The following is a 16,654-nucleotide window of genomic DNA, read 5'->3' on the forward strand; positions in this document are numbered from 1 at the left end:
TACCATGGTATGTCAATAGAGTCTCTCAAATTGCTTCCATTAGTGGCTCCCAGATTTGGACCTTGTCAACAGAAATAGCTTCCATCTGTCAGAGCTGGCACACACTCGATGAGGAGGGAGGTCAAACTGGACTTACCTGAATAGTTTAGGTAAAACTGACTAATAGGACACCGGTAATTTAGAGTTTTACAAATGATATAGAGAGAGATGAATGACTGCACAAAGACATGCACCACTTTATGCTCCCTCGCTGCTTTTAATTTTTTTTTAGGAAACCACAAACATTTGCAAAGGAAAGCAGTGAGGACACCAGGCAGTGAGCTGCAGACCGTACCTGCGTGAGATTTATGAAAGTGACTCTTCAGGCGGCTCATGTATGCAGACTTGAAGGAGCAGAGCTTACAACGGAAAGGCTTGTGGTGTCCGTGGTGAGACTGCACATGTCGGTCCAGGCTGCAGAGAGGAGGCAGAGAGGGAATTTTAGTAAGAAGGAAAAAGAACGTGGGATTGCAACAGGATGCCAAGATGCCTAAGCATAGCAATGGATGCAATAACAAAGAGCAAACTAGTTAAAAGACTGACATTTACTCTGTTTGTGTGGAATTATGGTTTTACATTTGTGGGTGTAGCTATGGTGGCACCATCATTTAAATCAAGTTTCTTTATTTTATTTATTCAAGTTCAAAAGACACAGGCAGCTAAACTAGTCCCCTGTGACCGGTTTGTTATAATAACCTCAAAGAGCGTAGGCTTCCGGTAAACGTGGCTCTATTACGTAAAGGGAAACCGTACAGTAAAGCCAACTGCGAAAACCCAGAGGAAGTGGCTGCTCCAGCTGAAGGGTTTTTGACAAACGCATCACTTTACATGCTGAGTGTTTGCCTTCACATAAGGTGCCAGTGTTCTCTAAATCGTCTCTAAGGTGGTAAGGAAGTGAATTTCTTTCTGGATCATAAGACTGTCTGTTTTGTTAAATGAACACCAGGGAGATACAGTTTCAGCACTGGGAGGAACATTAAACTATTAAACCTCAAACTATGAGATCAAGTCTCAATGGAGATAACTGAAGACACCTATGAAGTCAATACCTGCATTACCTTGGTTTATAGTTAGATTTCCATAGATGGTACAAAGTCCTCAGGAAAACCAAACATGACTAAGTGTCTACACAAAGTGGTGACTGCACCACTAATAACTAATGGCCAATCTCAAAAGTGTGAAACCAGACACACAATAAACAAGGGATGGATAACAACTTTCCATTGGATTGACATTCAATTATCTATTAGAAGGCTGCTGAATAGACCCTATGCTGTCTTACTTGTGCCTGAAGGCCGACACAAACTGGCAGTATTGGCAGCTGTACTTGTCTTCTCTGGTGAACATGGCAAGTGCAGAGTGGCTCCTCTCATGAGAGCGGAGGCCCTGCATGGACATGAAGACACGGTCGCACTGAGTGCAAGCATGTCCCCCCGCCGGCCGCTCCTTTATCTCCAAGGCCTCCTCAGGCCCCTTCTCCAACTCCCCGGACTCTGCAGCTACTTCAGGCCCAGCATCCACCATGTGTACATCTGCTGGGGGGCGCCCATTGGCCACACTTTCCTCTGCAAGGGAAACTGGAATTTCTCTTACTTCCTGCTAATAAGAAAAGAGAAAGAATAATTATATGGGGATACTTTTTGTTCTGAAGCTCTTGGTTTAACCAATCTCTAATCCAGATGTTTAGAGTTTTAAACACCCTGGTGCAGTCCATTGTTGGTGTGGAAATGCTGGGTGTTTGACCTTTCTACTTCAGCTTTAAACAAAGGCAAGGGATCAAATCAACGCAAGAGCTGATTATATACCATATAAATTCAAGCTAAAGCTAACTTGAAGCCATTTAACAGGCCACAATGAAGTGGTCGAGCAGCTTTCCATTTCAGTTGGGTTGTCTTTGTGTACATGGGGAAGCTTGCATAAGATCGAAAAGTAAACACTGAAACCTTCAAGGCTTGTGTGGCGATCCAGGCCTCAGTCTTACAGTGACCTATGCAATCATAACTTCCCCTGTTGCCCAGCATGATGAGCACATTACCCTTCCTCCTCGTCTTTAAAGAGGAAATAAATTAACTGCCTTCAGCCTAAAATTGGTTCCCTATGCAAAAAAGAAAACCTGCACTTTATTAAATTCTCTTTTTGGGAAAACCCATGAGAACCAGCACTTCTATGGCTCTATAATACCTAGTGTATTTTGAAGCAACTCATCTACATACAGGGGCAGTTGAGACCTTAGTTTGGTTAGTATTGGCTTCTGAGAAATGTCAATAGTGCAGATCAATTAGGAGGAACTCAGTTTGGCACAGCTTCCCCTTATAGCTGGAAAACGTGAAACCATTCACAATAGAATTCCTATTGCTTGAAACTGTAGGTGGAATCTAACCGACTACAGGATGTGATGTAATGCATCACCAACTGTACACTACACATGCACAAAGAGTCCTATAGCTCCTTCAAAAGTCTGATGGGGGTCTGGAGGAAACATCCTGCCAGCAACAGGTTTGTGATCGTTCAGAAAGAATCAATACTTAGCCAATTGTTGCCTAAGTTTGAAACTGACATGACCTTCCATGTTTATGTATTATGTTGGGGTAAAAAAAAAAAAAAAACTTCTGGCATACAGTTTGGACATTTACATGGGATTTGTCTAAATTATGTTTGTTTATTTTTTATCAAGGATAGACTGAGCACCAATGCAAAAGAAATACAAGGAAATAGCAAATTATGAGTTTTTTAGGGTGGGGGGTATTTGATCAAAAGTTCTGTGTGAAACAATCTCAGGGAGGAAAATGGAGTCACTAAAATGATTTAATAAGCAAAACTTGCAACAGTGCGTTTTCATATTAACTTTTTATGAACTTATTATAAAGATATAAAAGGGCCTTTAAAAGATACATCATCCTGATGCTATTAATAGGATGGGTTTAATATCTTTACACAGTGACTGGTTTCAGCTCCAAAAGCTATCTTCAACAGACAGAACTATGAAAAATATGTCCTTCGTTACATTTTAATTTCAGACCAACACTTTTTTAAAGGTTTTTCTTTATATAGTCAAATCATTCTTTCCCCCCCCCCCCTCTCTCTTCTGTCTCTGAAATGATGAGCTTTTCCAAAAGAGCTTCAGTGTTGCAATTTATCAAAAATTCTGGCTCCTAGGCTTGCAGGAGGAGGCCTTGACTTGGCTTCCATTTTGAACTGAAACACTAAATCCTTGGGCCTGTAACTTCCAGCCAAGTCCTTGGCACCCTCTATGGAATACTAATTTTGAAATGTTACAGTTACCCACTGCCCTCAAAGCTTTGGTTGTGAGACTCAGTAATGGAATACCCCACTTGTTTTCTCCAGAGCAGTTAACAAACTGTCCCCCAAGGCCTTGGCTGTAATAAACAGACAGCTACTGTCTCATAAAAAGTCCCCTCCATTGTCGATCATTCCTAAAGCTGGAAGTCAATAAGTCAAGTCATAAACAGTGTGGAAAACTATTTCATGAAATTGTCTGCTTTACCGGATTTAAGGATTTTTTTGTAACAAATAACCCTATTTTTCCACAGAAAAAAACATGTACACCTATGAAATATTACAAGGTTATCCGAGGTCATGCAACTCTTTTTCTAAGAATAAGCCATCCACTGAAACATTTTCAATAACATTTTTTGGATTACAGTCAGGTGTGTACAAACTCGGCTAAATTACCAAAGTTGACCATTTCAACCATTGCAGTCTGCTCTTTCAAACCTGTCTAACAAGTTCTCAGGGCTCTTCGCATTGGTTATCAACAAGATAAAAACATGTTTGTATAATGACACCTTCCTCGATAAACACCAAAAGAGAAGCAAATGTTCTGGATGGTTACAGCATGCAGTTGCTGAAGGATGTGGCTACATGTATTGTGTTTCAACTAATTTGTGGTTACAATTCCCAGGAGAAGACAAACTGAACACAGCATTAACGGAACTTCCGTCACCTATGACTGACGGAAAAAAATATATAAAAGTATATTTTGTTTTCAGAGCTAAAAAGCAGTTTCTGTAGCATATACTGAACAAATTAACATGTGCAAAAGATGGATGTGTGGAAGAATTTAACAGGGATTTGATTCCCACTCAGATCTCATGATATGCTCAGAACTGATGGCATTATGAAGAATGCACTGCCTCACAATACTCAGACTTGTTATGCAATACCCAATGAAGGCTGTTGATTGACTTGCTTTGAATTTCAGCAGTTAATGATTCAAATATGAACAAGAGGTATTTGGAGGAGACAAGGGCTGGTTATGGAACATCCACCCCAGGCTCCTGATGCAATTCCAATTGACAAATTAAGGTAAGATCCAAAACCTACGGTTGCACTAGAGAAGTTTGCTTATTTTGGGTCTCTTAAATGCCACCCAAACCGAATCAGTTGATATGGAGGCTGGCAAGTTTCTTCAATACTCTGCCTAAAGCTGCAGAAATCAATCAAGTCAACAGATTGACATGGAGCTACTGGTTATCAGAGTCACTCCCTCACTCTTGGCCTGCTAAGCTGCAATTGTCAGTCTAACCTCCCCAAGAAGAGCTCAAAGGATCAGCTGACCTTCACGTGTCCCTGCTTGACTTCTCCATACTGGACGTGCTTTCGTAGGTGGTTGCAAATGGCTCTCAGGGTGGGATGGACCTCCACACAGAAGTTACATCTGTAACCGATGGGTGCTCCGGTTGGCTGGCTTTCAGACTGAAGGACAAAGAAGGTGACATTTGTTAATACCAACGTTAAGCACTAATTCGCCCTAGAGGAATTCATCAAGACAGTCGATTGATCCGAGTTCTATGAGTTCTATGATCCGAGTTCACTGTGTAAACTTTGGACTGTCACTTCATTGATTTCTACATAGCTCGTCTAAATTTACAGTTTAACTGCCACTGTATTATACAACTTCTATGTGGAGGCTTGACTATATTTCTTGTTGAATGACTACAAGCCATCATTCATAACCCTTCCATTTGCTGAGATGTCATATTTTGGTTTAACAATATAAACTGATTTTGTCATACAATCCTTTTATACACATTTATTTAAGTCACAATACAGACAACACAGTCATTAAATAAACAAAATATTACTGATATACAAGAGAAACACCAGGATTCTACAATATAGTATAGAAAGCAAGCCAAGATGAGTCACATAGCCTGACAGTCACTGGGCAATGCAGAACAACTGTTGCTACTAGCTAAAGGAAAGACATGAAGTGATCAGAGGATTTCCTATTTGGTAAGAGCAAATAATTGCCAAAAACAACCAAGATAAGAATACAAGCAGCAATGAAAGTGAGCAGAGGGGGGAAAAAAAATCACTTTCAAAGCTCTTTGCTCTAGAACGGAATCTGGTCTGGAATCAGAACACCATATTAAAAAATGTTTCCAAATCTATGTTAAAGTAGGGAGGGGAAAAATCAACAGATACAAACATATATATTCATCCATAATGGTCACTGTATGCATCATCAGGTTTTGGCACTTATGCTCGACTCTCTCTCCATCTATGCCCCCTTTTTAAATGCCAGTCCCACTTCCTGCCAATTCAGTAATGCCTGTCCCAGACTTGGCGATAGAACGAGAGAACAGAAATGACTTTCCTTTATTCCCTTCCATATATTTCTAGATTGACTGCATTAAACATCAGGAAAGAATGGGATATTTTTTTTTTCCTTTGGAGCAAAAAGCTTTGAAACTCACCTTGTTTATCCCTCAAACAAAATCACTAAAACAATACACTTTTGTATAAAAAAATAAATAAACACAGCCTCTCTTCCATTACATATATCCACCTGGGGAAGAGTCATCACTGAGAGACTCAGCATGAACTCTTGATACACAGGCTGTTTGTTACATTTCTTATGCATTAAATTACTTTGAGACATTGAGTTACTTCAGTGAGTTACTGACATGATATGTTGGAGAACTATGATCTGATAATGCCGGTCAACTCTCACCCATAGGATGGAAAACTATGGGAGTAAATTTAAGTACTTAATTTGATCACCTTCTACAAGTATTACAATTATAAAATATATATATACTTTTTCACTGCAAATAGATTTGTAAGTAATGTAGCAAGGCTTATAAAACTAATATATTAAATAAGTAAACTTCGTATAATGTAAATTGTGTGTGTGTTGCGGAAGGATCAAGTTTGCAATCTTTTCCATGCACACCAACAGCTATAATGACTCCATGGTCCCAATGGCATTTATTGTAGGAACAAGAAGTTTCCTTTTTGCAATTGATAACACACAAAATCCTCAGAAGAAGCCTGCTGGTTCTGTCCAGAGCAGGAGACATATCCCAGAAGGAAATAGCAGAAGCATTGCTTTGAACTTGGATTTTGACTGATCTTGTTGTCAACTACACAAGGTTGAGTCTAATTAGTGCTAGAGAGGGTGCAGGCCTCTATCCTAGGAGGGTGGAAAGGAGCAGAGCTATGTTGGGAGATTAATTCCTTTTGGAGGAAAAGTTATATTAAGAGACAGTATCCTTGGAGGGCACAACAGATCCTTTGCCACCATTTCCATTTTTATATTTTTTGAAGAATTTATCAGAGCTCTGGAAAGGTACTGAATGGAAACCAAAGGGGGATTTGAAGTCCTCAATCTATCAAGTGCTACAGTGGCATAGTATGAGCGGCAGGTTGCACAACTGTCCCAAAACTGCCATGTAGATTTCTCTCATCTCAACCCTGGTGGGACCATCGACAGATAAGAGTTCCACTCCATGCTGCTTCACTGCCTGGCATCGCTGCTTGAGAAAGACTCCTCTGCATTAGCAAAGTGTGGTTCTGTGCTGCTCAGTTCTGGTCACTTAAAGCGGACTGCATCAAACTTGCTCTTGTGTTTTAAGCCGAATAGGAAACACGCTCCTCACAAATAAAAATATCCATTAAATCTGTTCTCCAAGACACCAATTTATTGGTAAGGTTTCTTGGATTATATCACTTTTACAGAATGATGTGGTATTTTAGATTAAATATAGTACATTGAATATTAATCTAACTAAATTCAAATGTCAAATTAACCATGCACATGCGGTGCCAACATCTAAATTAATAATGTAATTAATCTGTTCTTAATAAATAAATAAATTACCAAGATTAAGCAACCATGGTGAGCACAAGTAATTGACAATTTCTAAATTTTATTTAATTAGAAGAAACAAACATGAAAAGATGTTTTTTTTCCTTCCAAAAAAAGTCAACAAGAAATAATAATTCTGCTTAAGTTGCAATGTCTTAATCTATTTGTACTTTGAAGCAATGTAGCAGAACCAGAATGATAACGCAATGTTTTCTGTCTGGGACTGTGGATTCTCCAGATTGGGTTTTCCATTACAGTAATACAGCAGCTGGTTGCTAATGTAAAAGAAATATTGCAGCAGGAGTGTGTTAACGCAACCTGACTAATTTAACTGCAACTAGACTTTGGAAAACTGTTTGAATGTTTTGTTATTTAAAAAAAGAGAATCTGAGGTAGTGATGAATTTTAATCATGAACTCTTAGATATATATTTTTTTAGCATTATAATATTTTAAATATTGTTATAGAATAATAATGATGATAGCAGGGGTAGCTTGACTATTTTAAGATCAAATACATTTTACAAAATTAATCCATGGCAATGTAATGGTGCTACATTACCATGTGAATGTGGCACCAATAGGGTTAATCTTAATCAGTAATTGGTTAAAGCAGGTGTTTAAAACTAATTACAAGTACTTAGAAAATAAACTGATACATTTAAAAAATGTTGAATGGGAAGAAAACATAAGCATTTAAAATTATTTAAATTATTCAAATAAGCCTATACAAAATGACAAATTTCAAAGGAGGCCAAACTTCATGAAATATATATATATACATATAAATAAATGTATACATGAATACATACATAGATGAAAACATACCTTCTCTGGTGGCTTGGTTTCAACTTCATCTGTCACTTTCTGCCGGCTGAGAAGCTGTTTCCGTCTCTCCTGTCGCTTTGCCCGCTTTTGAAAGTCCTCGTTGTGATTGGTGAGGTGGATGCTGAGCTCCGCCATTCCTGTGACCTTGATGTCACAGTGGGCACACTGGTAGCACTGGTCGCTGGAGCGCGTTGTACTGGGGAGGGTGGTGAAGTCCCGTTTTAGGTCCTTGCTGTGGTAGTCTGTGTAGTGCATGCAGAGCAATTCAGCCGTGTTGAAGGACAACTTGAAGCATTTTACGCACTTGAATGGCAGCCACTCCACGTCCATCTCTGGCTCCGTCTCAGGCTGCACCTCCACCAGTTTCGGCTCCTCGACCGGAACAGGTGTCACAGGCTGCTTGGCGTAGATCACAGTAAAGTAGCGCCCCAGCTTGCTGGAATGCTGCTTCTTGGGAAAGACTCCTGGGTGACGTTTGATGTAATGAGAGACAATGCTCTTCTTGCTGAAAGCTTGGAAGGGACAGAGGGAGCATTTTCTTCTCTCCACTGCCAGTCTCAGTTCCTCACTCAGGTCTGGACTTTCTACTTGAGGGGCCACAGGCACTACTACCTTGTTAGGCTTCTCAGCAGTGGTCTTTGAAGCCGCCAAGCAGTGAGTGTAGTATGCGTCAATATCATGGCGTTTCTGGTAGTGTGCTGCAAGGCCTTTCCGAATGGGATTGGTGTAGGAGCATAAAGCACACTTAAAGACGTTGTTCTTCCCCTCTGGCTGGGCCCTGACGTTGTTGTGTTTGATGCGGTAATGGCGAGCTATGCCCTTTCTAGTGGAACAGAAGTACTTGCACAGCTGGCACCTGAATACAGTGTGCTTCTCACCTTTCTCAGCCGGGAATGGAGACAGAGTGGGGAGAAACTCACTGACCTCTTGTACCTCTACAATATTTGTGGCATTGCATTCCACAAGTGCCTCATCTTTAGAAACGGTGAAGAGCGCCTGACTCGGCTTGAACATGTCCGATGCAGGTTGGTTGTGATATTTTTCATAATGGATTTTCAGCTTCTCCAAAGTTCCGTGGGTGTAGGGGCACATTTTGCACCTGTAAGCACCGTAACCCTGCCTCTGCGATTTGCACTTATCGTCCCCTTCGCCCACCTCTAGAACGTGTTCTATATCATCAGCAAAATCTTCTGCAGTGACCTTGACTAAAGGGTGTCTCTTCTGGTAATGTGTGAGGACTCCATGGATTCGGGAGTTCACATAAGGACAGTGCCGACACTTGTAAACTGAACTGGGGTTGATGTCTGCTTCCTGTGCAAAATCAGCGGCCTTGACCTTCATTCCTGGGTGTTTTTTGCCATAGTGAGTCAGGAGACCATGCAAGCTGTTGTACTCAGACAGGCAAACAGTGCACTGATAGGGGTTGTTTGATATTGAAGTGCTAGCAAAGGAAAGGTGACTAAGCATTTCAGGAGAAACCCCAGACATTTCCACTGATTCCTCATCTTGCTCAGAAGGTTGACTGTTAAATGGAATGGCTGCAGGAACCTGTGATTCAGACATTGAGGTTCGCACCTTCTCTGATGCACTATTCCCTTTGATAATATCCAATAAGACAGACTCATCTCCTTTGATGGCCCATGGGTGAACAGCTTGATAGTGGTTGGTGATATCCCAAATGGAACAAGCCTCAAAGGCACAATCTCTGCATTGGTAGTGCTTGGCTTCTGAACTTCCCACTGGCTGGGAGGCGGAAGTGTCTGGGCCTGCCCACAACTTTGTGGCCATATAAGTGTAATCCACATTGTGCTCTGGGTGACGTCTTTGGTAATGCATTAGCAATCCATTTGGTTCGGAGTGGGAGTAGATGCACCACTCGCAGTGATAACCTGCCTCCAGTATGCCATCTTGATAAGCCCAGTGTAAAATGGTCATGGCTGTAGCCTTCACGGTGGGATGGTCCTTCTTAAGATGCTTCTTCAAAGCATACACATACGGAGATGTATACGAGCAATGTCTGCACTTCAGTGCCCTCAGAGGCCTTGTCTTCTCAGGCTCTGAGGCCGAAGCTGAGGCAGACACACTTCCAGACTGGCTCATCTGTGCCCGTTCTCGTTGACTTCGCACCACAGCGGTGTGCCGTCTCACCAGATCAGCATTGGCTTTTACGTCTCTGTGCTTCTTCTGATAGTGTATCAACACTCCTTTCACAGTGCGGTTCCCATAATCACAGTGCTGGCAGAAGAACATCATCTCTCCTTCTCCCTTGTCACCACCGGATCTAGATTGGGGAGGACTGGAGACGTCAATCCCATTGTTGTTAAACTGTTTTAAAAACTGCTTCGGTGGTGCAATCTGCAGCTCTTCCATAAGCTTCAATAAGCCAGGGGTAGGAGGAGCGTGTTTTATGTATTTTGCTGTAACCTTGATTTCTGGATGCCTCTTTTGGTAATGAACAAGCACACCCACCACTGAACGGTTACTGTAAACACAGTGTTTGCAGTAATAAATCTCTTCTTCCACCTCCACTGGTAGAGCATTTGGTGTCTTTGGAGGGGGTGGTGTGTTCATATCAGAGGCTGCATTGGTTGAAGTCTGAGACCTGTCTACAGATACAACTCTCATTGTTTTCTGGATCCGGAAATATGAAGCTTTTTGCTCGGGGTGCTTTTTCTGATAGTGGACCAAAACTGAGTGCATGTTGGGGCTGGCGAACGAGCAGATGTCGCAATCATAAACCACAACATTGTTGACCGTGGCTTCTTTTTGTGTGTCCGATTCTGAACTTGACTCTTGAGTCTTCGGGAGGCTCTTGTGGACAGGACTAGACTGTGCTGAAGTACGGGCTACAGGTGTGGAAGTTGCAAAGCTTTTCGGCCCAGAATTTAAGATTTCCCTAAGAGTTTGGGACTCAGCAGACAGCTTTTGAGGTTGATCTACCACGTAGCTGGAAAAGATCATGGCATTGTTGATTTTCACTGTGGGATGCATTCTTTGGTAATGTGGCATCAGGCTTCGAACATTGGGGCTGGTGTACAAGCAAAAGCGGCACCTATATACTAGATCGGGCTGATTGAAGTTCAAGACATTACTTGCTTCGGGATGATGTTCCCCATAGTGCTGATTAAGGTCATCAAAATTTGTGTATTCAACATAGCATTCCAAGCAACGATAGACAGCACTGTGGTCATCTGGGTCTAGGATATATCTAAAGCTAAATTTGATGTACGGGTGCATTCGTTGATAATGAGTGCTCACACTGCGGGCTGACTTATTGTGGTATTCACAGTGCTTGCAATAAAATAGGGTTCCAGAGTCTTCACTGTATTCTAGGTTGTCCTGGAAAGCATCTCTGCTATCTTGGTCACCCTGATCATGCAGGTCTTTGGACTCAGCAGCTGTACCAAAATCATCTTCAATATCTTCTTCATCCGAAACAGTAAGCTCAATTGGCATATTGCTTGTCCCAAATTTCTGCTGAAGGTTGTGCTTCTGTTTGACTGAAAGCTCATCCTGTTGCGAGTCTTCAGATTCCCTCAAATACATTCGGTGCCTAGGATATGTGTAGGTCTGAGTTTTCATTAGCTGCTCAGCTTGTGTTTCTTCTTTCTCTTCATCCATTTCAATTTCAACATCATTTTCTTCCTCTTCTTCTTCATCATCCATATCCTCCAAGTTGATCACTGCGTCCTCTTGTTGTTTGCTTTGGCTGATCTTGCTCTGCAGATTGTTGGCAATTTCATCTATTCGGGTCCTTTTCTTGACGGGAGACAGATCCAGAGGTAAGTCATTGATAGACTTCCTTGCAGTCTTGGAAACTAAATGTTTTTTGGATGAAAAGCCAAGAATTGAGGTTTGAGTTTTCTGTACATAGTTTGGAGAACTATAGGTCTCGGGCTCAGAGTCCTGGAGCTCATTTGAAGACCCCTCAAAACTGGGTGTTTGCAAGTTGTCACAGTAAGAATGTTTATGTTGCTGGTGAACACGTAGACCTTTCAGAGTGGTTGTTGAAAAGCTGCACAGGGTGCATCTGTGAGGATTTGGTTGATTGAGCTCACTCAGCATGCTGGATTTTTTACCGTTGACTTTGGATCCAACGTTTCCTCCATTCATTGGCTCAGTGCTTTCATTCAAAGAGCTTAGACTTTCACTGGGGATACTCATGGTTTCCCATTCTGACGAGGTACCCATGTGACACTGCTTGTGAGTTCCTAACTTTAGTGGACTTGTGCAAATGAAAGGACATTCATCGCACTTGTACACAGTGGTCTTGCCAGAAAGGTGGATGTTCTCAATGTGTCGTGAGATGCTCCGTCGATGCATGGTAAGGAAGGAACAGAAGGGACACTGAAACCTGTTCATGTACCTTCTAAATGGTATTCCTTTTGTCTCCAACATTTTATTATCCTCTTCAGACAACAACTGCTTGGCAGAACCTTCCACTGATGAAGAGTTTATGTGATTTCCACCATCCATATCTCCTAGTTCTTCATCAGAGCTACTTCTGGAGTCATTGAGCATACTATTGGTCTCCATGTCCATACTAGTGTTGGACATTTCAGACATTCCAAAAGCTGATCTTTCTGACAAAGTGGCGGAGCCTATATTGTTACTTGTTTTGGATTTCAGCGATGGATACTGAAAAGATGAAAACTTGCTTGTGTGCCCAGGGGAGGACCTCAACAATGCATTTCCAGAAGCTCCCCTGAAATTGGTGATGTTAGCAGAAGACCCTTCATTTCCAACTAAATTCTTGGGCATAAAGCTGGAGTTGGGAGTGCTTCTGGGTGACGTGGGAGACTCAGGCTTGGAGGAGCCTGCACTCCCACCTTCCTGCTGCTGTCGGAGAGACGAGATGATCTTAACCATGTTGCGGTGCTTCTTCATCATGTGATCACACCAGCGCTCCCGTCTCAAGGTCTGATATCCACACCACTCGCAGGAGAAGTTTCCCCTGGACTTAGTTAATGGCTTGACCATCGACTCCAAAATGCTACGCTCAACCACTTCCTCTGGCAGATCACTGCAAGGTTCCTGTGTAGACAATGCCAGGGAGGAAGATTCAGAGACAGACTCTGTAGCACACACTTGAGAGTCTATCAGGCTGCTCTTGTGGTACATCTTTTGGTGCTTTAGGATCCTGGCCCGACGTGGTGATTTGTAAGTACAATACTGACAAGAGAACACCTTCCCAAAGCCATCATGCATGAGAATGTTGTAGTTGGACTGTTTCGAAGTTTGTGAAGATGGTGAATTTCCTCCACTGAGCATCGAACCTCCAACAACACCATGCACTTTCCTGGTGTGCTCATTAAGGAGGGTTTTTGATCTGAAGTAGCGAACGCAAAACTTGCACTGAAAAAACTGGCTTGCCGGTTTAGAAGTCTGGTTGACTGGTTGGTAAATCATTTGGTTAGAACTGGAATAGTGACCAGAATCAGGGTCGTAGGCGTGAAGCCCTAAAAAACAAAACAGAAAAGAGAATTTTTTTTAGTATCCATAGTGCTGCATGGAAAGAAATCTAAATCTGCATTCCTTGCATTTACTTCTGCATTCTTCAAAATGTATTGTCGTGCATTGCTTTAGGTGCTGTTTTTCATGTGTTGTTCACTTTAATATCCATTACTAAAAATGTTTTGTCTTTTTAGAGGGAAAAGCCTTTGATCAATCTCACTGATGCATACATTTATAGGCATACATGGTTCTTTCCATTTATTTGAAACAGTCCTGTGTATGAAATATGAAGAAACACTTGTATGTATACATTTTATGAATAGACCAACAATTTTTTTATTTATTTTATTAAATAAAAGGTCAAATTTAAAGAAGATTTCAAAATATGAAGTGGATATAGCTTTTGAATCACTTTCCACCCTTCCAGGGCAAGAGAAAATTAGCACAGTGCCATGCTTAATAGATTTTGAAAGGACCAACATGGGACCAAGATTCTTTTTTGTCCACAAGACCATTTTTCATCCAGAGAATTATGGAGATAGGCTGATCAACTGATGCAAACAGAAACCTCTAGTTATATATCCAGATGGCACACACAAGTTCTGCCAAGCAAAACCCCCCTGGAAAAAACAAATTCCAGATGCTGGGCTTGCTGCTCAATTATGGTAATGTTCAAGTGGACTGTTCAGTTCTAGAGATTACCTGAATAACTTCCTCTCTTTAACTAATTTGAGTGAATTCAGTTTTGGGTCTCACACAAAATACATTTTACTATGTGGCACTAGATGAAGGAACCTACTAAAGTAAATGGAAAAAATAAACAAACGCTACTGTAACTTTGCCATTTCAAAAAAATAAGCAGGTAAATCCTTGTAATTGAGTATTTTACGGTATAATTTGTATTTGAGTTTAAAATATAAGTAGAACAGTGGTTTTATAATATTCCAGAGCTTATTATGTGTCTATCATAGACAATTAATTAAAAGTATTAGTTTCAGTCAATGCAGTTGCTTGGTTAATTGAAAATGTATAATAGTTTTCTGGCTAAAATGAACCATATTGGCAAGATATTCCCAAGAGCAGCCCTTTGCAAGGGAAAGTAGCACAAATAATCTGTTATCATTTTTTGGTTGGTACTTACTCAGCATTACCATAATTTTCCAAATCTAAAGAATTTGAATTTGTGAAATTTCACAGGTATTTTATTAGCTGCTACATTCTCACAGCAGCAGCAGAGGTGAAAAAAGCATCATACATTTGCAACTCATTTGAGAAATCTAGACCTGTATGTCCAAGTGGAAAAAGACTAATAGGCATTTTCTTATTAATGGCATGTGACAGAAGCGATACAGATTTACTCTCATAACACAATTTAAATTAAAGTGCAAGTGTGTGTTTTGCGTTGATAATGAAGAAGGTGATGCATAATTTTCGACCCTTCCAATATTTCAACTAACTGTTTATTGGAAATGCCTTATAATACTTCACACTTGCAGCTAAATGCTTTGAGACACTAAGATTCATAGCTGCCATAAAAAAACAAACATATTTGACTTACAAATATGCTCCAGTACTGGCTTAATAGGCTTGAGTATTACTAACCTCAGCCTCTGTCATTACATTTAATGACATGAAGTTAATCTTCTTTGATTTTAAGATATCTAATACATGCTTTAACAGGAAATAAGTCCATATTAGTCGGTACTACACATCTATATGTAACTTATCTACAATACCAATGGTCTGTGAAAGAGTTGCTTTTAAAGACACAATAATAAAAATTAATGATCATGCTAAAATAATGTTTTAAATCTGCTCAACAAATGGCAGGTAAAGCTGTTCAATGATCAACTGCTGCTATTGTCACATATTGAATTGATTTAAACCTCATAAAATATTCAAATGTTAAATGGCAAATGTTAAACTGGATTCCACATTCTAATATTTCAAATTTAACCTAAGCAAAGTTTGTTATTCAAATGATCCCAGAGAATATGACCTGCTTTTAATGCAATATTTACTAAAAAAAATATTTATTTTTAAGCATTTGTCAAATGTGAACACCATAAACTGGGTTGTGTGTAGTGCATAAAAGCATCAGTCACTCCTCTTCTAGAAACAAAATTTGCACTCATGTGAAACATTTATGGGACTGCGAGTGTCATTATACCATGACTCTATCCAACTTTTGTCCATCAGACTTTCTGTGATATACAGATGTGGCACTCTGATGCATTTCCTTGGAGGCCTTCCTGCATTTGTTCCCAGCATGGACAATCATTTCATTGGCAGGGAACTCCTACAACCTATACATTGTACACTCTCAACACTTGGCTCCCCGTTTTCCTTTACTCTACCTATTACAATAAGGTGTCAAATACTTTGGACTACACTCAGAAGCCTGAAATCCAACCTGGTCTTTCATGCGAAGATCCATACTCATTCTTCAAAGCTGCCAGCTCCTCCTCATCCTCCTCAGCTTGGCTCAGTGAATTTAGAGAATCTGATCTTGGCTGACTGGAGTTCCCCTCCCCAACTGCTGTGGGCTGCAGGAAAGCCGTGTGAACATCCTGAATGTGCGCCTTGAGGTCATCGTACGTTTCAGCCCGGAAATCACAGCCATCGCATTGCAGCACCTCCATTATTGTGGACTCCCTGGAAAATCAGGGAAACCTGGAGAGGGAATGAGAGAGTTTAGGAAAGAGGTCTAGTGAAGTTACCAGTGTACATTCATGTAAAAAAAAAAAATGGTTACAAGAAGCACTGCGATATTCTAAGGAGACACCAGTAAAGAAGTGGGACAGTATTTACTGTGTGCAGGAGTCTTGCAGGAAAACAAAACAAACTTAATAATGGTAAAGGGGATTAAGGGTTGGTTTGTTCCACTTTTATGACTTGGGGATAAGCTGCTGGAACATATTTGAGTATTTGCACATGACAATACTCTTGGATTGTTTCAAGGCTGCCCAAACAATTCTTAAGGAGAATGCCTACTGCTATGAAACTGGTAATAAAACCTACCATAAAATGGGGTGATGATAACCAATGAATCATCTGGTTGTAAGGCCTACTAACAAAAGGTGAAAACTAACTGGTGTTGCATTTTCTTTATTATACCAAAATGCATCAAAGTGAAAATAAGGAAAATAAACTGCAAAATACCCCAGCAGCCCAAACATAACGAGACTGCAAGGGGGGAAAAAGCAAAGAAACAGACTTC

At 40.7% G+C, this 16,654-nt stretch overlaps 1 protein-coding gene across 4 annotated transcripts in view; it reads right to left on the reverse strand.

The window, feature by feature from the left end:
* Window positions 1-16,654, reverse strand: part of znf462 (zinc finger protein 462) — a 56,149-nt gene that overhangs the window by 15,576 nt on the left and 23,919 nt on the right. For 3 of the 4 annotated variants that reach the window (XM_066710558.1, XM_066710559.1, XM_066710561.1), the window contains 5 exons: window positions 15,848-16,107; window positions 7,981-13,439; window positions 4,618-4,755; window positions 1,322-1,638; window positions 335-453 (listed from right to left, as the gene is read on the reverse strand). In XM_066710558.1, the coding sequence (XP_066566655.1) occupies window positions 335-453; window positions 1,322-1,638; window positions 4,618-4,755; window positions 7,981-13,439; window positions 15,848-16,076 (6,262 nt within the window). In that variant the 5' untranslated portion in view covers window positions 16,077-16,107. The remainder of the gene's footprint in view (window positions 1-334; window positions 454-1,321; window positions 1,639-4,617; window positions 4,756-7,980; window positions 13,440-15,847; window positions 16,108-16,654) is intronic. The other variant, XM_066710560.1, reaches the window with a different exon arrangement.

Source organism: Amia ocellicauda, chromosome 8 (genome assembly GCF_036373705.1).
Source record: "Amia ocellicauda isolate fAmiCal2 chromosome 8, fAmiCal2.hap1, whole genome shotgun sequence".
Classification (NCBI taxonomy): Eukaryota; Metazoa; Chordata; class Actinopteri; order Amiiformes; family Amiidae; genus Amia; species Amia ocellicauda.